Raw genomic sequence first — 26,684 nt, 5'->3', positions numbered from 1 at the left:
TGGAAGAAGTGTTACTTGCAGGATAGGTTCTGCTTGGAAAAAGTTCAGAGAGTTACTTCCTTTGTTGAATAGCAGAGTCTTGTCAATTGGGGTGTAGGTAGTATGAGGCCTGTGTGAGAAGTGTTATGTTGTACGGTAGTGAGACATGGGCAGTGAAGCAGGAAGATCTTGACCATTTAGAAAGGAATTTTATGAGAATGGTTAGATGGATGTGTAACGCCAGTGTGAGAGATAGAAAGAGTTCAGATGAGCTAAGAAGCAGGCTAAGTCTCCATAGAATTAAAAGATGTTATCCAGATAAGAAGATTGAATTGGCTGGGGCACTTGGAAAGAGTGGATGGGGGTAATTGGGTAAGAAAGTGTAGAGACTTGATAGTTCCTGGGGCAAAGCCCAGAGGCAGACCGAGAAAGACTTGGCAGGAGGTTATAAGGACAGACTTGATACAGAGGAAGTGGAGTTTAGATCTAACACAGTCTAGATCAGATTGGAAGAGGGTCATTAATATGCCCGGTCCAACCCATGCTAGCATGGAAAACAGACGTTAAGCCGAGAATGATGATGAAACCAGTCAAAAATGACTAAATAAAATTACATTTGTTAAAGAAGTACTTAACTCTGAGTTTGAATGAAAAAAGGTATGCCCAACAAAAAAGTGAAATAGATGCGTACAACGTATTATAATAAAAGGTATATATAGTCTCTGCAATTTGTAAAAAATTTAAATAATTGCCGGTAAGATACTTTACTTAGTTTTGTGTGTGTGCATGCCTAAAAAGTCTTTAAAAACTTTGTTTTAATTTTTTGAAATAAAACATCAAAAAAAATATTTCGTACAAAATTAGCTCCAAAATGCCATTAAAGAGCGTTATGATAACATGACACAAACAATTTATCTTAATAAATTATGCAAGGATTGTACAATGGGTATATATTAAGATTCAGTACACAGTAACATTACTTGCTCTTTGTAGTGAATAAATGTCAGAGAAAAAATCAAATGACGTATTGTTATCTGGAGATCTTGATGACAACTCGCCTTTGTATCAATCACTTCTAGTAGATAATTCACAAGATGAATTTCACAAACATTCTGGACCAGAAAGTCATTTAGTTGCTCCCAAAGCAGGATGGTGTTTAAAAACATGGACATTAGACAGCAAAAAGATATTTTTAAACATATGCACTTCCGACCTGGTTTTAAAACCAAAAGATTTATCGGAAGATGAAGTACGTAAAATAATTGATTCCGAAGATCCAACAAAGTTTCGAATACCCATGGGAATTGGGGAGCCTCACAAAGAGCATGACCAAACTGGAAAAGGTAAGACATTAAATTAGATTATCTTTAATTGATGCTCAAAAGGTAGCATTTTAGCACACTAAAGTGCACATTTTGTTGATTTCTTCTGTAATAATAGCTGCATTCTGTCTCTGCGCAAAATAGTACCTAAGTAGCTAGATGCAAAAAATGCAGTATATAAAGGATGGACCAACCCATTTATTTATCCACGAGCCACCTACTAGTTATGAGTAACCGTGTGTTGCCATTGTATTACAATTATTTTTTGCAATAAAAATAAGTACGAGAAGCTTGATTCATGATGACATTATTTTATTATAACGGATATTTCGTCTTGTTACTACAAGACATTATAAACGTAAATTGTTACAATTATTTCAACAAGTTTTTAAATATGATTTGCAACAACTACATAATACACAGAGGACGTATAAAACAATACTTAACAAAACATATAACGGCACCACGCAGAGCAAAAATGGACTCCTCCCCTTGCTGACTATAAATAATATTTATCTTAAAACAATTTTAATGAAACAGATAATTCCTGTACATTAACCGTGGGAGTGTTATCAAGAATATACATGGCCTCAGCTATTATCTATTAAAATACTAAAGTTCTTTTGTTCAGCAAGTGGGTGAATCTTAGTGACTAAATGTCTTGGGATGTGAGAATTCTTATCGCACATTTGGTGATCTTCCATTGTGTTATTCAGCTTTCTCGCTGTTTCACCAATGTATGTAGCATTCCACAGGACAAGTATATTTGTACACAACACCAGGGTTTATATGTTCATCCTTGGTTCTATCTGTCACAGAAAATAGCGACATTGATAAGCAATGCGTGGCTTGACATTGGCAGGTAGAAACTGTTTGAAAGTGTTATTTAGACGCTTTACTAAGCAGTTACCATGATCTCCTTTTAATGGTAGGACCATAAAAAGTGTTATGGAATTATCTGTTCCATTAAAATTGTTAAATATTATTTATACTCAACTAGGGGAGGAGTACATTTGTGCTCTGCAAAAAAAATAAAAATAAAATAATTTTATCATCAATCAAACTTCTTGCACTTATTTTTATTGTGAAGTTATATGCCCGAATTAATATATTTAATTATTTTTTTGGTGTAAAGAAATCACCACATTTTGTGTTGGGAATTAGGCAGACACTTTTTGGATATAAAGTATTCTTTAATAACAAAGTGTTATGCACAGTACATGGCTCACTCAATTATCAGAATACCTCTTGGTTCATTTCCTGTTTTGTCACAAATTAATTTTTAAGAGGGGGTGGTGGTCAGACACATCCAATGTAATTCAAGTGAAAAGATGTGTTTGATAACAGCTCCTATGAACGGATCAAGTGAATCCATTGCTGGTTGTCTTATTTTTAATGGCTTTTTTTCCAAATTCCAAAGATGTTCAAATAACAGGATAAGGTTAGAAATTAAAAAATATGAAATCTGCTTTCACGTGAAGATATTTAAGTATACATTTACGCACAAGGATTGATTATTTCAAGCCAACATTGTCTTTCAGATGTCGATACCTACGATATAGTCATTCATCCAGAATTCTTCGACAAATGTAAACGAATCGCATATTTTAAAGAGCTCTTTATCATGTTGGTATTTGAAGGGTTGGAAGGAAAGTACGATGTTAAGCTGTGTCGGGAATATAAAATTCTGAAAAACAGAAAGGCGATGGGAACTTTGCAAATGCAAAATGTCCGAAGCAAAAGTAAGCCTGTCATTATGGAGATGGATCCTATCATGTATGAAATGGAAAAAGAATATTTAGGTACGTAATGAAACTTATTATTATTATCTTATTTTCAACTTTAGAATGACGTTAAACTGCTTTTAAAATTTTAAATGACTTAAAATCTTTTATTCTTTGTATGTGTATTACACAGAGGATCAAAAATTAAAGCCAGACATCACCGAGGTATCCTCAACAAAAATGAAACCTACAACTTCAAGTATCAAACCAAAATATACCATGCTACAAGAACCAGAAACTGGATACCCACAATTTCTTGTTGTTGAAGTAAAACTGCCAAGGCAAGTATGTGATCATGCAATTTTTGATCTTTTTTGCCTATTAGATACTCTGATGCCTCATGGATGTCCCCCCACTGAATAATTTTTCATTTTTTTACCCTATTCCAAACCCTCTCTTGACATTAGGACCACTACTAGTAACTCCCGTTGTATTGTATTTCAGTTTATTACCCCACTTTTGAGTATTATAGGCAATTTTGAGTATTTTCGTTGAGTATTGAGTATTGTATTTTCGGCAACTCTGTCACTCGGACCTCACTGTGTTCGGTCCATGACGTCATGACCTCGGTCTATATTTTCCCGTATAGACCGGCTAAACGGTTAATAAGCCATTAGTTTAAAAAAAGCTACGGCAAGTTTCTTTGCAATTCTCGACTTTTTAAATTTTCCAATCTCTCTGATTGAGTAAAGTGTATGTGTAGCTTGAAACTGCAAGGACGTAGGTTAGTTCAGTGTAAGTTGAGTAAGAAAATGATTTTTTTTTTCAGGATACAGCAAACAATGTTTTGTTAGATGTAGGTGAAGATCGTTTACTTCTGCATGCAAGTGATGGTAACTATGTGTTGGATCTTGATCTTCCTTATGACGTTAATAACGATGAAACAGGGGCACAATTTGATCGTAAAAAGAAGGTGAATCCCCATAGCTCCTTCTACCTTATACTAATTGTTGCAAGCATTAATTTTGGCTAAATTTGCGAATTAAGTTCCCACGACGTATAAGGTTCCTATTCGCCTAAACTATAATCCGCAAAAAAAATATGACAAAGTAAAACACATTTTTTTCGTTCACACGTCACTTTTGTACGCCGTTCAAGAAAGTTATAACGCGTGAATTATAATTTCCTTCAACACACGGAAATTGGACCATTAAAGGTATTATGCGATTATACGAGGGCCAAGCAAAAATTTTATATAGCTCAGGGAATGTTCACTAATCTCATTACTAGACAATGCGCGTTACCCACGTCAACGACAACCAAATGTGAATTTCATGGGAACTCCCTTTAGAAGAAACACAATAGTAGTCAAGTTAGCTAACCACGAGGCGTGCTATTTTTATTCACAAGGAAAATAAAATCTATTGGTTTTTAACACTTTTTATTCATTCATAAGTAGATTATTTACATGTTATCAACTCTTTGTATGAACAGATGACTTCCTAAAATAACTTGCAAAGATTTGTATATAATAGCTGGCTACCTAACATGATATTTGGAAACATTAGAGCTGGCATGTATGCCAAGCTATACCACGCACATAATGCAATTCATATCTGTTTGACAGTATTTTCAGACGCAATCTTGGGTTGTAACTTTGCTTAGCTACTCTCATATTCATTCCATACATCACAGTGTCCATTTACTTTAATGCGAATAATTTTCGCGGGATTTAACAATTGGACCCTTCCCATGCTGCAGAAGCCTCACGAAGAAGCCTCTTTTCGAAAGTTATGTAAAGTTTTAAAAAATGGTTGAGGAAGGATTTGCCCTTAATTGGTAAGATGATCCCCTCGCGAAACCAAACATGGATCACACTGCGCCGCCAAAATTCAAATCCTGTGTCAATCCTTATTACTCTTCTGTATACGTTATTATGAGTTATTGAACATATGCAGTTTTTTGGGGAGATGGATACGTCTCCGCAATGTTTCTTTAACATAGCTCCGTTTGTTTTTATTTAGGCGTTGACAGTGACGATGTCGGTACTACCCAAACGATAAACTGCAAGAATCTACGTTTCTTTTTGTTACCAAACATGCTTTGCTTTAAAAAAATGGATGGCATATTCATGCAGTTTACAATGTTTTGACAGTTATTGCATTTGTAACGTTCTTGTTGATGATTTTTCAGAATAGATGATTCAAATCCCACGCATATTTTCACGTTAAGTGTTATCGTAGTGAAACAGTGATTTGTTCCACAAAGCAAAAACACAAGTTTCCTAGGAATCCAACGTTCGCAGTATTTTAAGAGTACAAATTACTTTGGAAAGAATATTTTTGCGAATGAATGGTCTTAAAATGTTTCCTATTTCGAAATTTATTTTTGCAGATGTCAAAGATTCAGTAATCATTCTATTAGTAATTTTTTTTGCCCAAAAGCTGTCTGGAATAAGGGTATTTTCAAATGAACAACAATCTCAATGTCTTAGGTTCGAAGCACGTAGAGATTTTGCGGGAAAAATTGTTACCGAGAAATAAAAATTTTTGCAGATATAACCTTTTTGGCTTTAAAACTTCCATGAGTTACACAATAACGTTTTTACTATTAATTAGCATTCTAAAGCCAATTTAACCCCATGAACTGCAAAAGTTGACTCTCGCGAAATATTTAATATTTTAAAAATTTAGAATTAAAGCAACAAAATATTGTAATTTTCTTAAAATTCGAATTATTTTTTTGTTGTTGTTGCGTTCTCTGATATTTTGTGACACTGTTTCATGGTAGGTTGAACACAATTATTTTAAGCATTTTGGGTATAATAAACACTTCCTAAACATAACCTTATGTGAAGCAAAGATGAAACGATGTATCGTATTTATAGCAGGTCAGTTAACGTTTCTCTTAACATTTAGCATGACATTTGACCAAAAGTGAAACATTTAGCCTCGAACTGGTGTTTAAGCGTAGAAAATCTCACGGAAGAAAGTAGAAACCGTGAGTAGCTTTAAAAAAAATTCAGGTCGACAGTTTTCTACGTTCATCTAAAGCTTGTTCAGTAAAGAACGTAATAATTTCACTTTAAGCGTTCAATAAAAAAGCTTATCCAGCCTCTGTTAAAATTAAAGTTTTGCAACGTGTTAAAAACGTTTTTCCTGGATTATTTTTATGAGGGCAAAATACTAATCTTTTTGGCCCAGGCCTCTTGCTTGCAATCGTTACAGTATTACGTGGTAATAAAGTTTATGTTTAGATAAAAATGGTCTGGTAATGAGGTTTTTTTATATATTTGAACAGAATCTGGAGGAAGGTCCTGGCTTTTAATGGTCATGTGATCGATTTGATTTCTGATGTAAGAAATTGGGCTGGTTATCAAACCTTGCCCCCCTGGGGAATCCTATCTTTTCTGAATTCAGAACAGTAATAAAAATAAAACAAGCACTGGAAACTAGGTTGGCAAGTGCCTTCTTTGTGTTCTATCCCAAAAGCTACTTTCTACATGCAGATAAAATAAAAACAAGAAACCGCGGTCGGTTTCAAATCACACAGACGAACAAAATTTCAGTCGACGCGTTCCTGCAAAGAATATGTTGACATATAATACCGATCAAGATATTAATAAAAAAAATATAACCTGCAATTCCAGTTGCATCACTTGCATATTCGTAAATTTTATATTTGAGGAGGGCGGGATAAAATTTAAACCAAATTTTTCAAAAAACTAATTAGAAAAGGGTGTGTCAAAGGAGGTAAAAAAACTAGCCAAGGATAAACCCAGCCTTAGACGTGTTAAGAATAAGATTATGTTCATACCACATTATCCAGAAAAAACACAATAAATTATCCGACACTCAAATTCTTAGCTACGATTCTTTAATGCATGGCGAAATACATATAAGAAAATTAGTTTGTTTGTTTGTTTGTTCGTTTGCTTGTTCGTTTTTTGTTTAACTTTTCTTCGCTGAAAAGAAGAAAAAAAAAATCCCTGCGAAAAGTCTGGCTAGCTATGAGGAACTCTACAAACATTAAAACAGCGTCCTATCAAATCATTTTAAAATTGTTGGTTTATAAATTATGTTTACTTCACTTTAATTTTGCTTGAAAATGTTTAGCAACAACAGCTTCTTTCTTCATCTTTACTAAGGGCTATTCAATAAAAACAGCTAAAGATAAAGATAACTTCTTCATTAACTTTATGCCAAGAAAGCACAACAAAATGAGCTTTCGTTTATGCGAGAAAATAGTAGAGAATTTTTCATCCAGTGAAATGAGCAATAACAATGACTTGAATCCAGTGTATTGAAACTTTCCTGAAGACCGCCGCCGCCACGAGGAAAGGATAAACCAACATATCACACTACTCCGTACGTGTGATTTAAATATTCCGCAGTATTGAGGCGCTGGACGCTTATTAGAAATTATAACTGTTTACCAGTTTTCTATTTGGCGATCCCTTTAATATGTGGCAAGCGCTATAATTCTTGAAGCTATAGAATCTGGTGACGTTTTTTTAATAAGAAAATATAAGAACAAAATAAATATTACTCACACTGCTATTGAGTCCCTGAGGATAAGAAAAGAAGTAAATCAAATTTTAATGCTACTGGTGATGTTCATATTTTTATGACAGGTTCATAAATTATGCTGACAATGTGGCGATACATTATATTTATATCAATCGTAAATCATTTCGCTGTTGCTGACGTCATCAAGTCCATTAGTGGTGGTTACTACAATGCATCATCTCTTTGTTTAACTGCTCTTATCCAATTCAATACGACAAATTTAAACGCAAGCACATATCATCTAAATACCCTTAGTCCAATAACATTTAAAACAGATGACTGTATCATTTTTAACAGTGTTGGTGTATGCCATGTACCCGTTCAATATACTTTTGTTGTTGGATCTGAATAAGCAAGTAGGAATATCGTAAGGCGGAATTTGTTGCATTTTGCAAAACTTGTGTATATTTGAAATTAAGGTCACAAGAAATTTGAAATCTACTGTTAAATTAAAGAAATAAAGAATTCTCAAAATTCAAAAAAAAAATAAGAACACTTTAGACCGTAGCTAAATTTTCTTGTATTTACGTAAGAACAAGTATATATTCAACCGCAATTGATTAAGCTGGAACCACTCCTTTTTCGCCATGTTGTGATTGCAGCAAAATTCGAACAAAACGCATTGTTCTGACATTTTTCTATAGCCAATGCTAAACTTTTTGTTGCCACCGCTTCTTTTTCTTGGAACTTCTTCCAAGTTTTTCCATGACAGGCGTTAGGCGAAAGTCTATTTTTTATCTCTTTAATAATAGCCGTCGTCTGTCTGTGTGTCCGCGAAAGCGGCGTCCCGTAACGGAAACACGAAATTTTTATAATGCGCACGAATATTAAATGCGATATATTTTTTATCCACTTTGTTGCGACGGGTAAATTTAAAGGACGAGCGAACGCGAAGGGCGACCCCTTGGATTTTCCACGGGTTTACGACTAGTCTCTTTAATAATAACCATCGTCTGTCTGTGTGTCCGCGAAATGGTAGCTTAGCTGCGCAAGTAGCAATACTCATGCAATGCGGTTATAAAAAGGACGGGCGAACCCGTGGATTTTTCTACGGGCTACCGACTTATTTTAGAGCGCTCCTTGTCTTGATAATTGTGCTCTAACTTTCGCGGGGTTTTTCCCCTCACGGTGCTTTCTGCATCAGCATTGACTGCCAGCATTGACTGCCAATTTTTTTTACCTTACATGGATTAACCTCTAGCTGTGGTAAGTAAACATGTCTGTTCCATGAATAGATTCCGAAGCCAAATTCTAACCACTCGGCCACACGCTAATTAATCTTTACTTGTTTCATAAAATCTATTTTCATTTAGTTGTCTTTGTCGTGGTTTGCAATGCAGAAAAACTGAATTTGTTAAAAACGCTAGATAAGGAAACTTTCAAAGCCAATGAAACAACGAGAACAGAGAAGACAAGTAACAAGGTAAGAAAGCTATGTTTTTTTAACGGCTTTTTTTATTGACATAACAAATATGGTTGAAGTAAAATCAAATCACGTTCTTGGGCGACCCTTAGTTCCATACTTATAAATCTTAATGGTTAAAATAGTGCCAGTACTTTTAGACGTTTTCTTTATAAGCATCCACATTTTAGGATCAAACCTTGGGTTGCTAAGGGTAAAGGTTGTTAAGCTGGTTGCTAAGAATCCAATTTTTTTACCGACACAGCAACAGCCGTTAAACTCTTATCTCAACTTAACACAAAAAAAATTTTCTCTGAAGCGCTGTTGTACGGCCTTTTACCACAGTCCAAAGAAAAGAAGGTTGCTAAATAAGAATTTATGTGTCATCTGGGCGTTGCTAAGCATGATTCTTATAAAAATACCACGGTAAAAAGCAGCAGGTCGTTCAGAATATTGTGAAGGGAAGTACACGAAGATCACAAATCAACAAAAATTAAAGCGAATTTTTTAAAAAAAATAGAAATGGGATATTGAGGCAAGAAATTTTATTATCGATATATGTTTGAGTGCATACGTTGGCAGTAGTAAATAAAACATTTTGGAACGTCAATAAAACACCACTCTTTGTTCTTAAATATAATAAAAGCCAGAATATGACTCGTCTAAAATCTATATTTTGAGAAATACACGATTTTTATCTAAGCAACTCATCTATAAGCAACTAAAGTTAATTTGAAAAATTATCAAGAAACTTCAGTTCTGTACAATTTTGAGTAGTAGCAACTCTTTAAATTAAGAAATCAAAACACTTAGAAATAATTAAAACTCACAGGAAAATAAAACTGTTGTACATTCTTTCTTACACATCCCGTAATAAAAAATCACTCAAAAATTACGCAACAAGCAACTTTAGATCTAGATATTAGGCAACAAACAAACAACTTGAAATGTGACCAAAATTTTAAGTTGCTTTTAAAAAAAATCGTGTACATAACAACCTCATTCCCAGGGCATTTTGCCTTGTTGATAAGTTCCGTAATAACGGCTCAGGAGCCACAAGACCCTGGGGACGAGGTTGTGTACATAAGAATATCTTGACCCTAAACGAAATTATGCTTATAAAAAAGTGTTTGTAGTGAACACATCTTATGTTCTTAGGATGACTCCCCAGTCACAATCATATTTGCGGGTGATATCAGCTTAGACAAACCAATCAGAAAAGACAATGGTTCATCTTGTGAATACTCTGGTTTATTAGCGAACGTCTCCAAATACTTTGCTAGTGTTGACTACAATATGGTAAATTTGGAAGCTCCGTTTGTTGATCGGGTAACATCTAAGAAAACATTCTTACCTGATAAAGGTAAGTTTTTACAACTAGCTGTAGTCTTGGAGACTTCAGTTTTAGAAACACTGTTATTAATATGGGTCCTATGTTCTGACTGGATACATTATGTATACACCGGCATTGGCTACCCAATTTCCCTCACATGGCATGCGGGTTGACTTGCAGCTGTGGTAAAGCAATGCTAAAATGCCCACGATGTGCACCGAACCACGGACCTTGTACGAAGGGAACTCCATGACAACTAGGCTGTCTGTTTATTTTTCTGTCTACCTGTCTATTTGTCTGTCTGTCTGTCTTAATATAAACATTTAATGATGATTATTGTAAAACCTGTTAGGAATACATAACATGGCATGGCCAGAAGGCATTGAAGCGTTGACGTCGGCGGGAATCAAAGGAGCAACCATTGCAAATAATCACATGGGGGATTATGGAGGAGATTCAGTTTTGCTGACTCAACAAATTCTCCAAGAGAATAACATCGATGTGATAGGAATGACCACTGGTGAGAAACCACCATACAGCTCTCAGGTAACAAGGGTGTTTGTCGCCCGGAATTTTTATTTAACAAGAGGGAAGCTTAAGGTTCATTTCTTTACTTTGCTTTAGAAACCTCTCATAAAAAAAATTAAAGGTGTCAAGATTGGTTTCCTTGCATATTGCGGAGACTCGAATGAAGAATGTTTAAGATTTCGACCTGGGATCAAAGCTGGACCAGCTTTGTTAGACAAGAAGACTGCTGAGCAAGAAATACCTAAATTAAAAGTATGTACTATTATATCTTTTTGCTTTTTGTAGGATATCGCTTGTTCAATAAGTAAAAACTGAAGCTGCAGCAATAATGTCCTTTTTCTTGAGGCATAGCCCCAGCCCTAAGGCTTTTTACCGTTTCATGTGTCAAAAAATACAAGATGACCTCGCGAAGTAAATCAAGTTTATTGAGTAGATTTTAGTAAAGTAGCTCTCTTCCAACCTCGTTCCCAGGGTTTTGTGGACCCTGAGCCGACAACAAGGCAAAATGCTCTGGAAACGAAGTTGGGTATTTTCAATTTTAAATTAATAATGTGAAAATCAGCTGCATAAATTCAATACGACTGAAAGCATATATATCCTTCTTTATTCTGTCTTTCCCCCATTTGGGGGTGGGGGTCAACATTTTGTTAATCATTTTAGGAGAAAGTGGATGTGATTGTCTTGTTTCTTCACTGGGGCAAAGAATACATGGCCATTCCGAACGAGCCGCAAAGAGAAGTAGCAATATATCTGAAGGGACTAGGCGTTGATCTTATTATCGGCAGTCACCCGCATGTCATGCAAGGACACGAGTGGATGAATGACACATTGATTCATTATAGTTTGGGAAACTTTGTTTTTCATCCTCATTTTACATTTATGGGAGTAAGTCAATTGCTTTGTAAATATTCGTTTTTTTTTTGTTTACTTCTTCAGTCTTTAACGCGCCGATACCTCCCAAACAGCAATGAATTTCTCAATCGCTGCATATTAGATAAAGACAATCTCTGCGAATTGTGAATAATCTTGCTGCGACGTAAATTCATTTATCTAAAGGTTTGAAACGTTTTGCGATGATGTATAAGACATGTGTGCGCATGCGTGCTAAACATACAGACATTTCACTGAATGAGGAATATAGGACGTTTGGTTTTTATTCTGAGAATTAGTCAATAAAGAAACCCACGAGGAACAGCGAGATGGCGAAATACACACTTTTTTATAAGAGTATCAGAATTCCAACTAAGTCAGTCATTAATGTTATTTCTAAACTGTCTGAACAATAGACTTATTGTTTTAATCTGAATTTCCAGCCTGATATTTTTATAAAGCATATTCTTATTAAATAAGAAACAAGTGAAACATTCCAGTTGAACTCTGAATGCACTTACAAGTATACGGAAAATATATATATATTTTAGCACGCCAGTCCAATTTCTAATATAATGTCAGACTCATTCGAAACGTCAAGTTACAGCTAGCCCTTTTTAACAAAATCTAACAACTCCATTTTTTAGTAGGCGTGTACGAAGAAGTGAAAAAGTCATTCGGAAGCATTTACTTTTTATGCTTTTTTGTAGGCTCTTCATGGTAAACAGAATAAAACCGCAATACACGATAAGTATATTGAAATGTCAAAAAAATCGCGAGGACCTGCAGGAATCACAGAGTTATTCAAAGTTGAACTAACAAAGTAAGTCTCATTAAGTCTAATCGCCGCGTAGAATCTTCTTATAGAACGCGACAAATAATTTATTTTATTTTTATGCCATTTTGCGAAAATCACCCCCCCTGACTTAGTCACGTGACAGCACGAGATTGGTTAAAAACATTCAGATTAATCTAATTATGCGTGACGTCAAAATAATGAAAAGTCGCGCGCTCTGTTAAAGTAAATGTTTTTATTTTCGCTATCTAAAAATAAATCGAAATAATCTTAGGGTTTAAAATGGAAATAAAAGAACGAAATTTACCTTTTTTAATTTTTAATATCACATCAATACTTTGTTAATTTCACTAAATATTCTTTTTATTTAAGCATTTTTATATAAGCAAGCCCATCTACAGCAAGGTAGTCTTGATTGCTAGAAAGGTACTTGATTTGCTTTGGTAGTTGGTTAGAATCTAACATTTTCATTGATACAGTTCTTGAATTGAACGCGATACAAAGGTAAAGTACTTTTGTATCGCGTTCTTTTCACCTCTATTTCAAGGTATATACATCTTGAATGCTGAAGCCACAGTCCAATATGGGAAAGGCTTAAAGTTGCTAAGCAATTTACTTGTTTGTTGAATCAGTTTCGATGTTTTTTCTTCCCTTCCAAATATTCGTAAGCATCGTCGGAAGTTCAACGTGTGACCAAGGATGTTTGAAATAACTTGAGGAAATGAATGTGAAAAAATATGTGTAATTAATGTTTGCGAATTTGCCTCTTTTTTGCAAACTTATATTTCGTTTTGTAACAAAACCTGATTTTTTACAACCTTACAAGGAAATCTTTAGAAAATAATTTCTTGTTTTTTCAAAACCAAACAAAATAGATCAGTTTATAGAATACAATACAACTATTTATCTATTTCTTTCTGTGATTTCTATTATTACCCTCAGTCAGCGTATCGACCCCACAAGCTTAGTCTGTTCTTTTGACCTCGGGTACTATTTCACAGAAGAAATTGATAAGCAGTTATATTGTACTTATAAACTGAGACAAAACAATTTACATTATATTGATATTATATGTAGTTCTAGGTGAAACAGAGGAGAAAAAAATTAAATAAATCCAAACTGGCACCCAGGAAATTTTTTCTTTGTTGGCCGCTCCGTTATAACTTAGGGGCCACGAGACCCTGGGGACGGGACGAGGTTGATGTAAATCGTATTTTCAAAATGGAAAAAATCTAAATTTCACGGATATAGATATTTGCGAAGCATTTTGTTGAGGTTTTATCGACATATTAGTTGATTTTGTAAAGGGTTGTAGAATGTGCTGTGCTTTTCACGATTTTTTGCTGTTTATAGGAAAGGAATTAAAGACGCATATTATTTACCAATTCGTATTCATGTTGATCGAAACACAGCCTGTTTGTACCCGAAGGCAAAGATTGAAGAAAACTGGTTAAAAGTTTGTGGACCAGAAGACGATAATTGCTACGTACCAAGGCCTGGTGAACCTATATATTAAGGATAGAAAAGAATTGTTAGATTCTTTAATTATGATTATCAAAGCTATTGTTTAAAATTCTTTGCTTGATTCATAAAAATTTTCGCACGCGTTTACTTGGTTGCGCGTAAATACCAACTTTTCGCGCATTTAACTTTTTAGGAAGTGTTCGAAAGTAAGAATGCGTGAAAATAGACGAATCAAATAGCGAGATTTAAAGTTTCGTAATCATTTTTTTTTTCGTGAATCTGTAAAGATTGGCGCAGCCTGTGAGCATTAATCACCAGTGCTAAAAGATCCGTTTGGCTTCAAAAATATAAACATAAAAGTTATGTTATACTTTCATTTTTAAAAAAATGCGCGCGGAAATTAGATGTGCGCTGTACGTGGATGCGGGGCGCGAGGAATGAATGTGCGAACATTTTAGTGTGAGTTAACAACTTTAACCCCAGGACATTTTGTATCTTTTATACATTCACTTGCATTGGAGAATGAAGTGAATTAAGTGAATCTTTTTTTTATATTATACGTAGTATAGCAACCTGTTTTTAATTTTAATGCTTAGCAATGTTAATTTTTTTTCTATTCACTTTGATATTACGAAACCTTTTCGACTTTTTGATATTGATGTCCCAATATTATAAAAGTCGACGTTTAATCATTAGAAATCGTTTACCTGGAACCGAAGTGAAATTTCAAACCAATTGTTCACACTAAAAAGCATGTTATCAATATATGCGTCCCTGTAGTATTTAAAATCTAGCTATGATATTTCACATTGAGTTGAATTGTATCAGGACAAATCCGGTGTTTGCTTAGAAATTTGTATTGGTTTAAAGTTTTGCTTCGTCCAAAGTGTTGAAAAATTAAGTCAATAGTTCTAAGAAATACATCGTAAAGAGAAAAAAACTCAAACCGATTTGATTTTACTTCGGTTTTCACGTAAACGATCTCACGAGTACACGTTTTCAGCTTTTAAACGCGCTATACGAAGGCTTCCTTATCATTGGATAAAGCGGAAATTTGTAGCGCGAAAATTAAGGCACGAAATTTGAGTGGCAAATAAAGTAATTTATTTTGCAGCAGATATTGCTATTATTATGAAAGCATAAATTTTATTTCGCACTGAGAGAGGAGTCACTTAAAGCAATTCTCGGCAAATTGTAAGAGGATTCACATCTTGAATTGCGGTGTTGGCTTTGTGGCACAAAATAGACTCGGGTTTGATCTTTTGCAAACAATAATTTGTATCTAAGACTATTCCTGTTTTAATACACAGCATGGTGTATTTTGTTTCAAGATAATATTTCGGATTTTACATCCAATTATTAACTAAATTGATTTAAAAACAGATTAAATTAGAAATTTTAAGTAGTTGGCACTAATTAGCGTATTCTGTAAGATGTGACTATATTCCATGACAAACCTAGTAAAAATAAATTTACCTTGAGGAGAATATTTTTCGGGGGAATTAAAACATTGTTGATAAATTTCTTTCTCGCAAAATTCGTGAATTTTTGGTCTCGAATAACATCAGGTCTTAGCTACTAACTTCGCGAAAAGAAATTTCCCTAAGGTATGCATTTCAATTTTGCTGTTCAAGGTTAGCTCCGGTTCCCTCAAATATGCAAGCATCTCGGGTAAACAAAAAAACACGCCATAGAAATTTCGTGAAAACACCCAACCTCGTTCCCAAGAATTTTTGTCTTACATCGGCGCTGCGTTTATCTCGACGTCCGATACAACAGGTACTGGGATCGAGGTTTAAGAACACCTTATATGGATGGAAGCTTAGAATATAATGAAAATACGAAAATATTCTATCTTATCAAATTTTTGTTTTGACTGAAAGCAGAATACAGTTGTCAATGGTAATGACTTTTGTCTCTCGGTTTTTTATTGATTCTGGCTACTTGAAGCGTTCTGTATTTAGGGAAGAGTTATGGTGACATGTGGATTTGGATTTTTGTAAAGACAAAACATTATGTATCGTAAAATAAACATTAAATTTATACATCAAACCAATGTACTTTTGGAGTCTTTTTTTATTTTTTAGCAAATTTATATGTCTGTTTATTGGTTTTGAAATATTGGCGGTTTAAATTTGACAATACCATTCTCCCCTTTTTTACGACGTTGTACTTAGATCCAGATTTCAATAACAATAAACGATATCGATTAGTTTGTTATGCAAGTTTGCAAAAACATAACAACTGTTTAAACTAACGACACTCAGAGAAAACGAAAACAACATAGTTGACGTGTTTCTAGTCAACCTCGATTCCAGAGCTTTTTGCCTTTTGATGAATTTGATAACGGTGAAAATGGTTGGCCACTCCGCAATAACAACTCAGCGGCCACAAGAGCCTGGGGACGAGCCTGGTTCCTTGTCAATGTTTTTTAGGCATTTCATGATTAACAAGAACTCGCAATATTTCACAATTCTGGTACTAATTTTCGCGGATATTTGTTATCTTAAACATTTCAAGTGATAGGAAACAGATATGGATGAGAAAACTTTTTAAGGAAAGAAGAGTTTCCCGTTATTATTTATACTTAAGTTATGAATTTCACTTCTACTAATGCTCCCTTAAAAAGTTGTTGTTTTTGTGTTTGTCAAAAAGATGTGATACGAATTTATAAATTTATAACTTTTGTTGATCACCTTCATGCTCGCTGAATCAGGTCATTCTATTTTGGTTCCATTTTTGAGAATAGGTAATGGCTATTTTGTAAACTTTTGTAAAAAATTCTCCTCATATTTTTCTTAAAAAAAGATGGACTGCGCAACTGCTTACATTTCTTTAAATTTCATTGGATATAAAGCTCGAGAAATGCTGAGTAAGCAGTCATTTTACTTCATTGCGGATACTTGTAGGAAAAATCTCTCGAGCGGCGAAAAATGCAGTCACATGGAAACCTAACTTAAGGCACATGGGAACAACGAAAGTGCATCCTGACAATGAATGTCACTATATTTACGACTTTCTACTTTTGACATGAGAAAATTTTATATTATGGGACACGACAACAATATTAAGTGACGTAAAGTTCACACGAATTAAGAAAATCAGGAAAATGAGATAAGAAAAACAAACAAACATGAAAATTTATAACTTTAAAATGTAAACAAACTTTATTTGACAATAGAGACCGTGACATATAATCATCTAGAGAAAGAAAACACTTTGGCAATTGAAAAATGGCGTGTACGCTCGTTGTGCATGAAGATTCTGAAGAAGAATTTCGCGTCGATGGATTTAAAAGCAACACGAGTTACACTGTGCTGTTTTACATAATTGGTTTTTTAAGCGTTGGGTTGATTTTTCTTCTTGGGTATTGGTATCCAGTTCGAAGAATGAAATTCACTCATTCTAAATGTGCTCTTGAGGAGGCGACAACTCTGCTGATCAAGCAGACACATGGTGGACAGTTGTATTTGAGCAAAATGAAGACAGTAAATTACAGTAAAGAACACAAAGAATTAAAGGATAAACAATTTTCTAATTTTGAATTGGAACTTTTATCAAGATCGTGTTTTAAATATTTCGAACATAAATTCTTGCGTTATTACTTTAACTCCAAGTATGATAGAGCATTTGAAATTTCTGGACTAGATGAAATTCTCACAGTGAAGGAAATATATGAAATTTCACAAGGATTGTCGCGTGGTTCGTGTTTACAGAAATTAATCCTTCATGGAGAAAATTTCATCAATGTTCCAGTTCGTTCCTACTTTATAGTCTTCATACAACTTGTTGCTGATCCGTTTTATGTTTTTCAAGTTTTTAGTGTTTCTCTTTGGTACAGTGACAACTATATATACTATGCTAGTGTGATCGTTCTGATGACATTATTTTCACTTATACTAAACACCTATGAAACTAAAAGCCATCTGCAGAAACTCCATGATATGGTAGCTGATGCATTTAATGTGAAGATTTTATCACGTGGAGAAAACGGAGTTGATGTAACTTCTAAATCTTCAAAGGATTTGGTTCCTGGCGATGTTCTAGTAATCCCACCAGAAGGTCTCCATCTTCCTTGTGATGCCGTTCTCTTAAACGGACGATGTGTTGTAAATGAGAGCACCCTGACAGGAGAGAGTTTTCCAACTACCAAAACAGGCATTGATGGCATGACTTCAGCGAGTGGAAGCGTGTTGACGGAAATATTCTCAGTAAACATGCATAAAAGACATACTTTATATAACGGGACAGAAATTCTACAAGCTCATTTTTATGGGGAAGACACGCGAATTCTTGCTGTAGTCATTCGCACTGGATTTTGTACGTTAAAGGGACGTTTAATTCGTTCAATCATCCACCCAAAACCAGTTCACTTCACATTTTTCCGAGATTCGATGAAATTTATTTTATTTCTTGGTTTCCTTGCATTTTTTGGTTTTGTTTATACCATCATCATATTTATAAGACACGGTGAGCCCCCAGGTGTTATAGCAAGAAAATCACTAGACGTATTTACAATCGCAGTTCCGCCGGCTTTACCCGCATGCATGTCTATTGGATTAATGTACGCTCTCCATCGTCTACGAAAAAAGCGGATTTACTGCATCGATCCGGCACGTGTAAATGTTTGTGGTAAAGTGAAGATGTTTGTGTTTGACAAGACTGGAACATTAACTGAAGATACATTGGCTGTTTCGGGCGTGGTCAGATTGGAGGACAATGTTGCCCAACCAATGGAGCATTCTGTTAATACGATACGAGACTCTAGTCTTGTAAAAGGTTACGTCATTGTTTAGTCTTTTCTTTGATCTATTTCTGTGAATCTGACACTCTGGGCATCCAGGGTGGAATTCCATGCACATTATCATTTTTAGATTGCCTCTCTATAATAATAGCCGTCGTCTGTTTGTTTGTCTGTCTGTTATGGAATCACGAAATGCGATATGAAGGACAGGCGACCCTGTGGATTTTTCCACGGGTTGACGATTAGTCTATGTAATATTTTCTATCACATTCTAACCACCATATTATAGCCATATTAGAATCATAATAGCATTTCAACCATATGGTATAAGGACGTGCTTGGAGTCCAAAACATTTTTGGACTCCAAGCGTCCGTTGGCCCGATTGAATATTCCAGTCATCTTATATTGTTCGGGTTTTTTCTTTTATAGCAATGGCTTGCTGTCACAGCTTAACTATCTTTAAAGGACAGTTAATTGGTGATCCTCTCGATTCCTATATGTTTGATTTTACAAAATGGAAAATCAATGAACCAAGCGATGAATCTGGTTCGAAGTACCAGCTACTCGCCCCTGTTACGGTTTCTCCTCCAAAAATAATTTCTGCTACTGATGCTTCACAAGAGACAGTCTTTGACGGTGATATAGAGAACGCAAAAGAGATTGGTATTTTGAAACAGTATCCGTTTGAATCGTCTTTACAAAGAATGAGTGTGATCACAAAACAACTTGGCCACTCCAATATGACGGTATATGCTAAAGGCTCTCCAGAGATGATACTTTCTTTTTGTCAGGAGGAAAGCAAACCAGTCGGGATTTTGGATATACTGATGGAATTCACAAAAGCGGGGAGTAGAGTTCTCGCTGTTGCAACTAAAAATTTACCTTCATCAACAAAATGGCATCATTTAAAAAAATTGTCTCGATCTGAAGTCGAATCTGAGTTGCAGTTTCTTGGATTGATCATTTTTGAGAACGTTTTGAAACCAGCTTCTAAAAATGTTATTAAAACTTTAGAAAATGCAAACATCAGAACAATCATGGCGACTGGCGATAATCTATACACAGCAGCTTCTGTTGCCAGGGAAGTAGACATTGTCAAGTCATATCAAAAGATTATCGAAGTTAAATTCGGTGAGGAAGATAAACTGACCTACGATGTCTTGCAACGTGAGGATAGTGAAGTTTCTAAAACTTTGGACGCAGTTGTAAATGTAGAGTACAACAATCTTGACTACACTGTTGCTCTGAATGGTAGCACGTTTATGCGTCTAAGGGAGAAATACGCAGGCTTGTTGCCGAAAATTTTAATGTCGGCCTCTATTTTTGCTAGAATGTCTCCAGACCAGAAAACCATTCTTGTTGAAGATTTGAAAAAGATTGGATATGGAGTGGGGATGTGTGGAGATGGTGCGAACGATTGTGGTGCACTTAAAGCTGCACATGCAGGTAACTATTTATTGCTATTATTTACATGTTCTTCTTAACATTTTATCAGTATCCTACGCAATTACCCTTGCATTAAATAAGGAAATTTTCGCAGAAAATTTTCCCAAAACTAACTTCTGCAACGGTTTACAGCAATCCCAAAAATTGTGCAAATGTGGGCCAAAATTGATCGACTCCAAAAACAAGAATCTCAAATTGGGATTATAAAAATTGTCAATTAATGTCACTTTTAACAGATGGGATGTCTTTGTCTTACGAATGGAATATAAAAGATTTTGTCTTGATGGAGCATTTGGTTCTCACTAGAGTTAAATTTTCATCCATTTATCCTCCTATATGTAAACGTTTGAAATCATTAATACTGCATGATTGTGCTCATGCATTGCTTTACCTTCAAATGTGAAAACCATTTTCAGACCCTGAAACATTTGACATTAGATGCACGATCTGATAACTATGGACAATTTAAAAACTTTCGAAATAGCCATATATTAGCTATATTAAATGAAATAATGCCCAACGCTGGAAATTCTTAATATCAGGAATTTTTTTTAAAAATGTGATTGTCATTCCCAGACTAAATTAAATTGTATTGGATAGTGAAAGAATCACATCGTGTCAATCATAAGCTTGAATATGTCTGCCACCAACCCAGTTACATTCTCCCTAGCATAGCGCATTGATACTCAATGCTCATTCAGCTCACATTAAAATGATTCTTCCTAACTTAACAAAAAATATTTTTTGATACGTATTGGTGGTGGCATGACAAAAGAGATCCAAACTTCACAACTTATCATAGTTTAAGCAATGCTATTTATCGTAAGAAAGGCATAAAGTTAATGCTATCAAAAATCCAGTTATAATCCCTAAGCCATAAAGGGACCAGATAATGCAAATGTTTAACAACGCATGGAATGAAGTATATAAAGAATATGTAGATAAACAAAAAAATATGATTATACTAAGAATCTTCTGGCTCGCGAATTTTGCCAAATGAAGAAGTGCGCAGAGGCACCAATAGCAATAAACATGATAATAATCTTCTGGAGAATTTGTGTAACTATACAATTGCGATGGTGAGGAACTGAACGAAAATATGTTAAAAGGGAAAGATTTTGAATCAGATTTAAAACGGATGGAGAAAAACCTGACAAACGAGAGAAGTTCAGTCCCCAAAGAAAGCTGTATAGTCAATCCCTCATTTCCGGACTATTCGTATGTCATTCTCGTAAAGTAGATCTTAGAAACGGTTAAGGACGTAAAGAATAAATTCGTTTGATGCCAGTACACACGAAAAGTCAAATAAAAGATAACATACAGGTTCCACAAGGAAGTGCTAAAAATTAAGCTGATGTTTACTTAAGGAAGCACCATTACCACACGAGAACAAGAAAGAAGCAGACACACATCAGACGTTAATGAAATGTGGAAATGCATTTGATAAACTCTACTGGGGACAAACGATGAATTAAAGACTTATCGGCATGATAATTAAAGAACTTACTCTTTATCTTGAATTCAATGATATTGTATGTGTTAAATTCTCTGACAACAGTTAATAGGATAATGTTTCTTGAAATCTCACAACGACTTTTCGTGAAATGCCCTTTATTTATTTTTTAAGCAGATTTGGGGGGGTGTTAAATGTCAATGGTTGGGGTGGAAAATAACACAAAGAATTCTGATTTGAGGAGGGGTTCTAATTAATTAAAATCGCAAGCGAAGTCCCTTCCTAATATTAGGCAGGGAAGAGTACAGTCTTCCTTCACCGTTATCTCTATCTTGCTTAACTTACAGTAAGTTCTATAATGTATCCTTTGTTTCAGGAATTGCTCTTTCCAACACAGAGGCTTCAGTTGCATCACCTTTCACATCAAAAGTATTCGACATATCTTGCGTTCCACTGTTGCTAAAGGAAGGAAGAGCAGCACTAGTGACGTCATTTGGTATTTTCAAATACATGGCATTGTATAGTTTCCTGCAATTCATTGGAGTTCTCATATTATACTCAAGCAACTCTAATTATTCCGATTTTCAGTTTTTATATGTTGATTTGTTCTTGAATCTGCCATTGGTTGTAACTATGATACAATCTGAAGCCAGTGATAAAATGACCAAGAAACGTCCACCTGGTAAATTAGTTCATCCAATATTTCTGGGAGGTATTCTTCTTCAAACTCTCATCCTGTTCATTTTTCAATTTGGTGCATTTATTTATGTCAGACACATCTATTGGTACAAACCGCCTTCTTCTTTTAAAGAGAACGAAAAAGAAGAATTAAATTTTGTCAGTTATGAGAATGTTGCAGTGTTAACCGTGTCATATTTTCAATACATCTGGTTATCTGCAGTGTGCGCCTCAGGAAAACCATATCGCAAGCCACTCTACCTCAACTACAAATATGTGTTAATGTTTATTTGTGCTACCATATTTACTACCTACATATCCCTGGATCCACCAGAAGCTATTCGAAAGTTATTCCTGATCGCGTCCGTACCAAGCTGGAAATTTTTGCTGTCGTTGGTGCTGATCTCTTTTGGTCATTTTTACGTGTCCTATGTTGTGGAGAAGATATTCTTACCATCTGCAATGGTAAAACGTCTAAGCGATTATGTTCGAGGCAAAAAAGAGCCTCGTAATGAATATAAACATATTTATAACACGTTGAAAAATAATTCTGATTGGCCACCGTTAAAGAGACTATCTTGTGATGAAAGTGAGCCTTAATTCGCGCTTTTGTAGCACTTCCCGCGTTTATAAAACCGCAGGAAAAGCGCGTTTAAGAAATTTAGTAAAACATTAGACGCAGATAATAACAAGTTTAGTTAAACAAAGCAGAAAAGTAAATTTCTATTTGTAGAAAAAAAAATTCACGTCTATTGATACTTTTCTGATACTCCGTTGTATGTGTTTTTAAAAGGACTACAAAATGGGCTGTTTAGAGTGACTTACACAAAAGTAAAGCTAACAGCGGTGAAAAAGGTTATGAGCACTAACGACAAAGACAACACCTAAAATCATCTTAAATATCACTTTGGACATCTCAGTAAACTTCAAGATAGCTAGCCATATTCTAGTTAGCTATCTTGAAAACAGATTGTAACTTATTTTACAGCAAAACAAAGCAACAACAAAAGTAGCAAATTTCGTCATTAAGAAAGTAAATACAGTCTACTCTGGATAAGTTGAAACCCGGGTAAGTGGAACTTGCGTTTAGTGGAACCAATTTCCCCAATCCCTTGGATTTGCATTATATCGGATAAGTCGGATAAGTGGAACCATTTTTTGGTCCCTTGAGCAATATTTATTCCTATAAGTGGAACTTTTCCAAAAGAAAAATCATCTACAGTACGTTCGAATCATTTTAATCAAAGCACTTCTTTTTTCGAATGCAAAAATTTGAGTAATGAAAACATTAAAAGTAATGAAAACATAAAAATTTATCAGCCGTCACATTTTAATTCTTCGGTCTACTGAGATTTCAGATAAGAGAGAAGTTCAACAAGTGAAACTTTTTTTCGGTTTCATAGAGGTTCCACCTATTAAGCAATTCGGAAAGTGGAACATTCAATAAGTGGAACCATTTTTTTGTTCCCGTGGAGATTTAACTTATCGTGAGCAGACTGTCTCAATTAATAAACAACCTTTCGTATAAATTTTGCCAAGAATTTACTTGACAATGAACCAAATTTGATTTTTTGGCAAGCATTTAACTTGGCGATGGCAATTTTGACTTAAATTTGACGTGTATTTAATTTGACGATGGAAAGATTTTCTTTAAGTTTTTATGTTGCTTGCAAATTTTAACTTAAAAAAATTGAGGACATAGAGATAGAACAAACGATTTTTTAAACATGAACATGCTTTATATTAAAACCAAAAGAAGTCATGTAAAATTTAGCCTAGTTTTCTTTTGTCACTTTTTTTTTCTGTAAAAGAGTTGAATTTTTATGCACTGGATTTGGAGAAAGATAAAAAAAATGACAAACTTTTATTTTGACGATAAATGAAAAAAAAATTTGGCAAGCACTTAATTTTGGGGTTTAGACCAAGATCGCCAAAATTAGTGCTTGCCAAAATTTGTATAAGGTAGTTGTAAAGTGCGTATAATTTCTTGTTATTTGGACTTTTTTGAGTGACCGCATGTAAATACTTTTTCAATTAAATATGCCATCGCTTTCTAAACTAAAAAATTATGTACCTCGTATACCCTCTGTTGTATTATATTAAAACTATATCATTCACTATGTTGTCAATTGGTTTATGAATATATTCTAGTATTTTTGGCCTTTCTAATGTCATTTATTATACTTTGTTAAATAAGAACTTGTGGTTATGGAGTTCGCTTCGCAATCACAAGGTCCGTGGTTTGGTCCACAGCACAGGCATGTTTAGCAAGTGCCTGTACCACAGCTACGGGTCAACCTATGCCATGTGAGGGAAAGTGGGTAGGTGTTACCAGTATGTACTTAATGTTTACATTTCGAATACAAGACCCACATTGATAACAGTCTTCCCAACACTGAAGTGGCTATATTCTGTATAAATATTCGGAATAATAATTATACTAACAGCCCAATAGTCATGATAAGCCGATTTTGAAAGCGTATTTTTTGCACCGTAGCTGCTAGCCGAGTATGACAATTTTTCCCAAATATGACATTAATATTTAGCAAACATGTTGTTCCACAGGTGTTCATTTAAAAGTTTTTCCTTTCGGATTAGCCTCGTATGTAATTTTATACAGATGTTTCTTAAGGTACCACAATTTTTTCTGCAAAGATATGAAAGCATAATTCGTTGTTTTTAAGCATAGCAACACTCACTAGAATTTTATATGTAGTACTGCTTGTTTTCACTAGCTAGTACATGTACACAACAAACGCTCCTATTGCAATACTTGGTAGGTGTATTTAGTCGACTTTTTATAGTTGTTTGGAAAGAAAAATTTTCAACTGTGTTCAACTGGGTTAACACATTGATAGAATTATTTCAGTAGTATCTACGTTTATTAAACAATCGTTTAATTGATACGAATGTGGAAATTCCCTAACAAGATTAATTATTCGGGGAATTAATTTTCGCCATTCACTGAAATAAATCTCCACGAAAATGTTACAATTAACTTTCCCTCTTTGCTAAATTTGTGAAATTGTACTAGCTACATGCAAACACAATTTGTTTCTTTCAGCTATGCTTTCGGCAATCATCTTTCAAATCGTTTTTACTGTCCATGATTAGCAAAAATTTTGCGAAATCACGAAAAAAATTCTTCGTAAAAATTAATCTCCCAAATAGAAGTTTTGGAAAACTAAATAGCACTTCTGTCCTAGCAAGGAGGTTCTAGGCTGAAATTTCTTACGTGATTTTTAGTTACTTCACCTCTTATTATTCTGGCTTAATTTTTCGCCGGCCAATCGAATTGACCTAATAAATGTCTTGAAAAGTAGTAATTACTAAGCACGTATGAACGAGAAATAACTACTTTATTAGGAGAAACTTTCGCGAGAGAAACTTTCGCGAGTCCAAAAACTCGCTAAATTTTTAAAATAAATTTTCGCGAATCTACAAATTAAAAAAAATTCGCGAGATAAACTTTCGCGAAATCTGAAATTGGAAAGTTTTGGCGAGATAAACATTTGCGATTCGTGATTTTTAATGTTTTTTTAAAAAAATGACCTATATTTCTTATGATAGAAAAGTGTTTTTTAACGATGTAATTTTCTTTTAAATGGTATGTAAAAACTTCTATTTACAAATTGGGTTCATCGTCAAAATCACAAAATCACAAAAACACAAAACAGATCAAGCACATTTCTAGGCTCGTCTTCTTCCGGCTCCCACGCATCGTTGTCATCGTTTGAAACATCATCGCTTTTGCTTATTTTAGTAAAATACTTAGTTTATTCTAATCTCGTTCCCAGCGCCAGCTGTCTCTTTTTTTATCGGGAGAGCGAGCCAAGTGAGGGCGAGTTAAGAAATAACTTTTAAAACCAGCAAATTTTTTTTAATTTTAGTGGATAAACTTTCGCGAATTGACAATTTAGAAAATTTGTACTGAATGAACTTTCGCGAATGGCCATTGTTGAAAGTTTAGTGAGACAAAGTTTCGCAAAAAAGGCAAAAAAAACGAATAAAAATGTTTCTAATTCAACTTTAGATAGGACTGTTCTCAAATGTTTAAATGGATACTATCCCGAATTTATGATCTACTTCTAACGAATTATACACGAAGAAACTAGAAGTTAGACCACTCCATACCTTGAAAAATCTCTAAAAATTAATCTGAAAAAAAGTTTCTTATTTTGGTTACAGATTAGAAACAGTTGGTAAAATTTTACATTCTAAAACTAGTAGGAATAGAGTTTTAATACTCCGTATAATTCAGGACTACAACTACAATCATGCTCATAAATTATTGGAAAAACGGCTTTTGAGGCTTTTTCCAGAGTTTTTGTGTTGATTTGTGCCCCAAAATACTGCCGGCGACTCTGGAAAAGACC

General features: G+C 34.5%; 3 protein-coding genes across 4 annotated transcripts; all 3 read left to right on the top strand.

Annotated features, from left to right (window-relative positions):
• Positions 1-832: 832 nt before the first annotated feature.
• LOC130662752 (PIH1 domain-containing protein 1-like) lies at positions 833-5,242 on the top strand. Of its 2 annotated transcripts, none has more exons than XR_008989094.1 (5): positions 833-1,322; positions 2,843-3,103; positions 3,219-3,366; positions 3,855-3,998; positions 5,050-5,242. XR_008989094.1 is itself a non-coding variant. In XM_057461678.1 (5 exons), exons 1-5 carry the CDS (start codon positions 980-982, stop codon positions 5,086-5,088), a joined length of 939 nt encoding a protein of 312 aa, XP_057317661.1. In that variant the 5' UTR covers positions 833-979; the 3' UTR covers positions 5,089-5,242. The 2 variants fall into 2 exon arrangements, 1 of the variants encoding a protein (XP_057317661.1); XM_057461678.1 differs by having other exon boundaries at positions 3,219-3,370.
• Positions 5,243-7,868: 2,626 nt separating this feature from the next.
• LOC130612884 (PGA biosynthesis protein CapA-like) lies at positions 7,869-14,038 on the top strand. The gene is made up of 9 exons (XM_057434221.1): positions 7,869-7,949; positions 8,238-8,307; positions 8,907-9,016; positions 10,154-10,358; positions 10,681-10,874; positions 10,953-11,108; positions 11,517-11,741; positions 12,437-12,549; positions 13,876-14,038. The coding sequence occupies exons 1-9, from the start codon at positions 7,869-7,871 to the stop codon at positions 14,036-14,038; spliced, it is 1,317 nt and encodes a 438-aa protein (XP_057290204.1).
• Positions 14,039-17,153: 3,115 nt separating this feature from the next.
• Positions 17,154-24,470, top strand: LOC130662857 (polyamine-transporting ATPase 13A3-like). Its single transcript, XM_057461797.1, has 3 exons — positions 17,154-18,765; positions 19,161-20,177; positions 22,007-24,470. The coding sequence occupies exons 1-3, from the start codon at positions 17,220-17,222 to the stop codon at positions 22,906-22,908; spliced, it is 3,465 nt and encodes a 1,154-aa protein (XP_057317780.1). The 5' UTR covers positions 17,154-17,219; the 3' UTR covers positions 22,909-24,470.
• Positions 24,471-26,684: the final 2,214 nt, after the last annotated feature.

This window comes from Hydractinia symbiolongicarpus, chromosome 10, assembly GCF_029227915.1.
Source record: "Hydractinia symbiolongicarpus strain clone_291-10 chromosome 10, HSymV2.1, whole genome shotgun sequence".
Classification (NCBI taxonomy): Eukaryota; Metazoa; Cnidaria; class Hydrozoa; order Anthoathecata; family Hydractiniidae; genus Hydractinia; species Hydractinia symbiolongicarpus.
The sequence above is the reverse complement of the archived record's forward strand: the minus strand, read 5'-3'. Positions and strand labels throughout refer to the sequence as shown.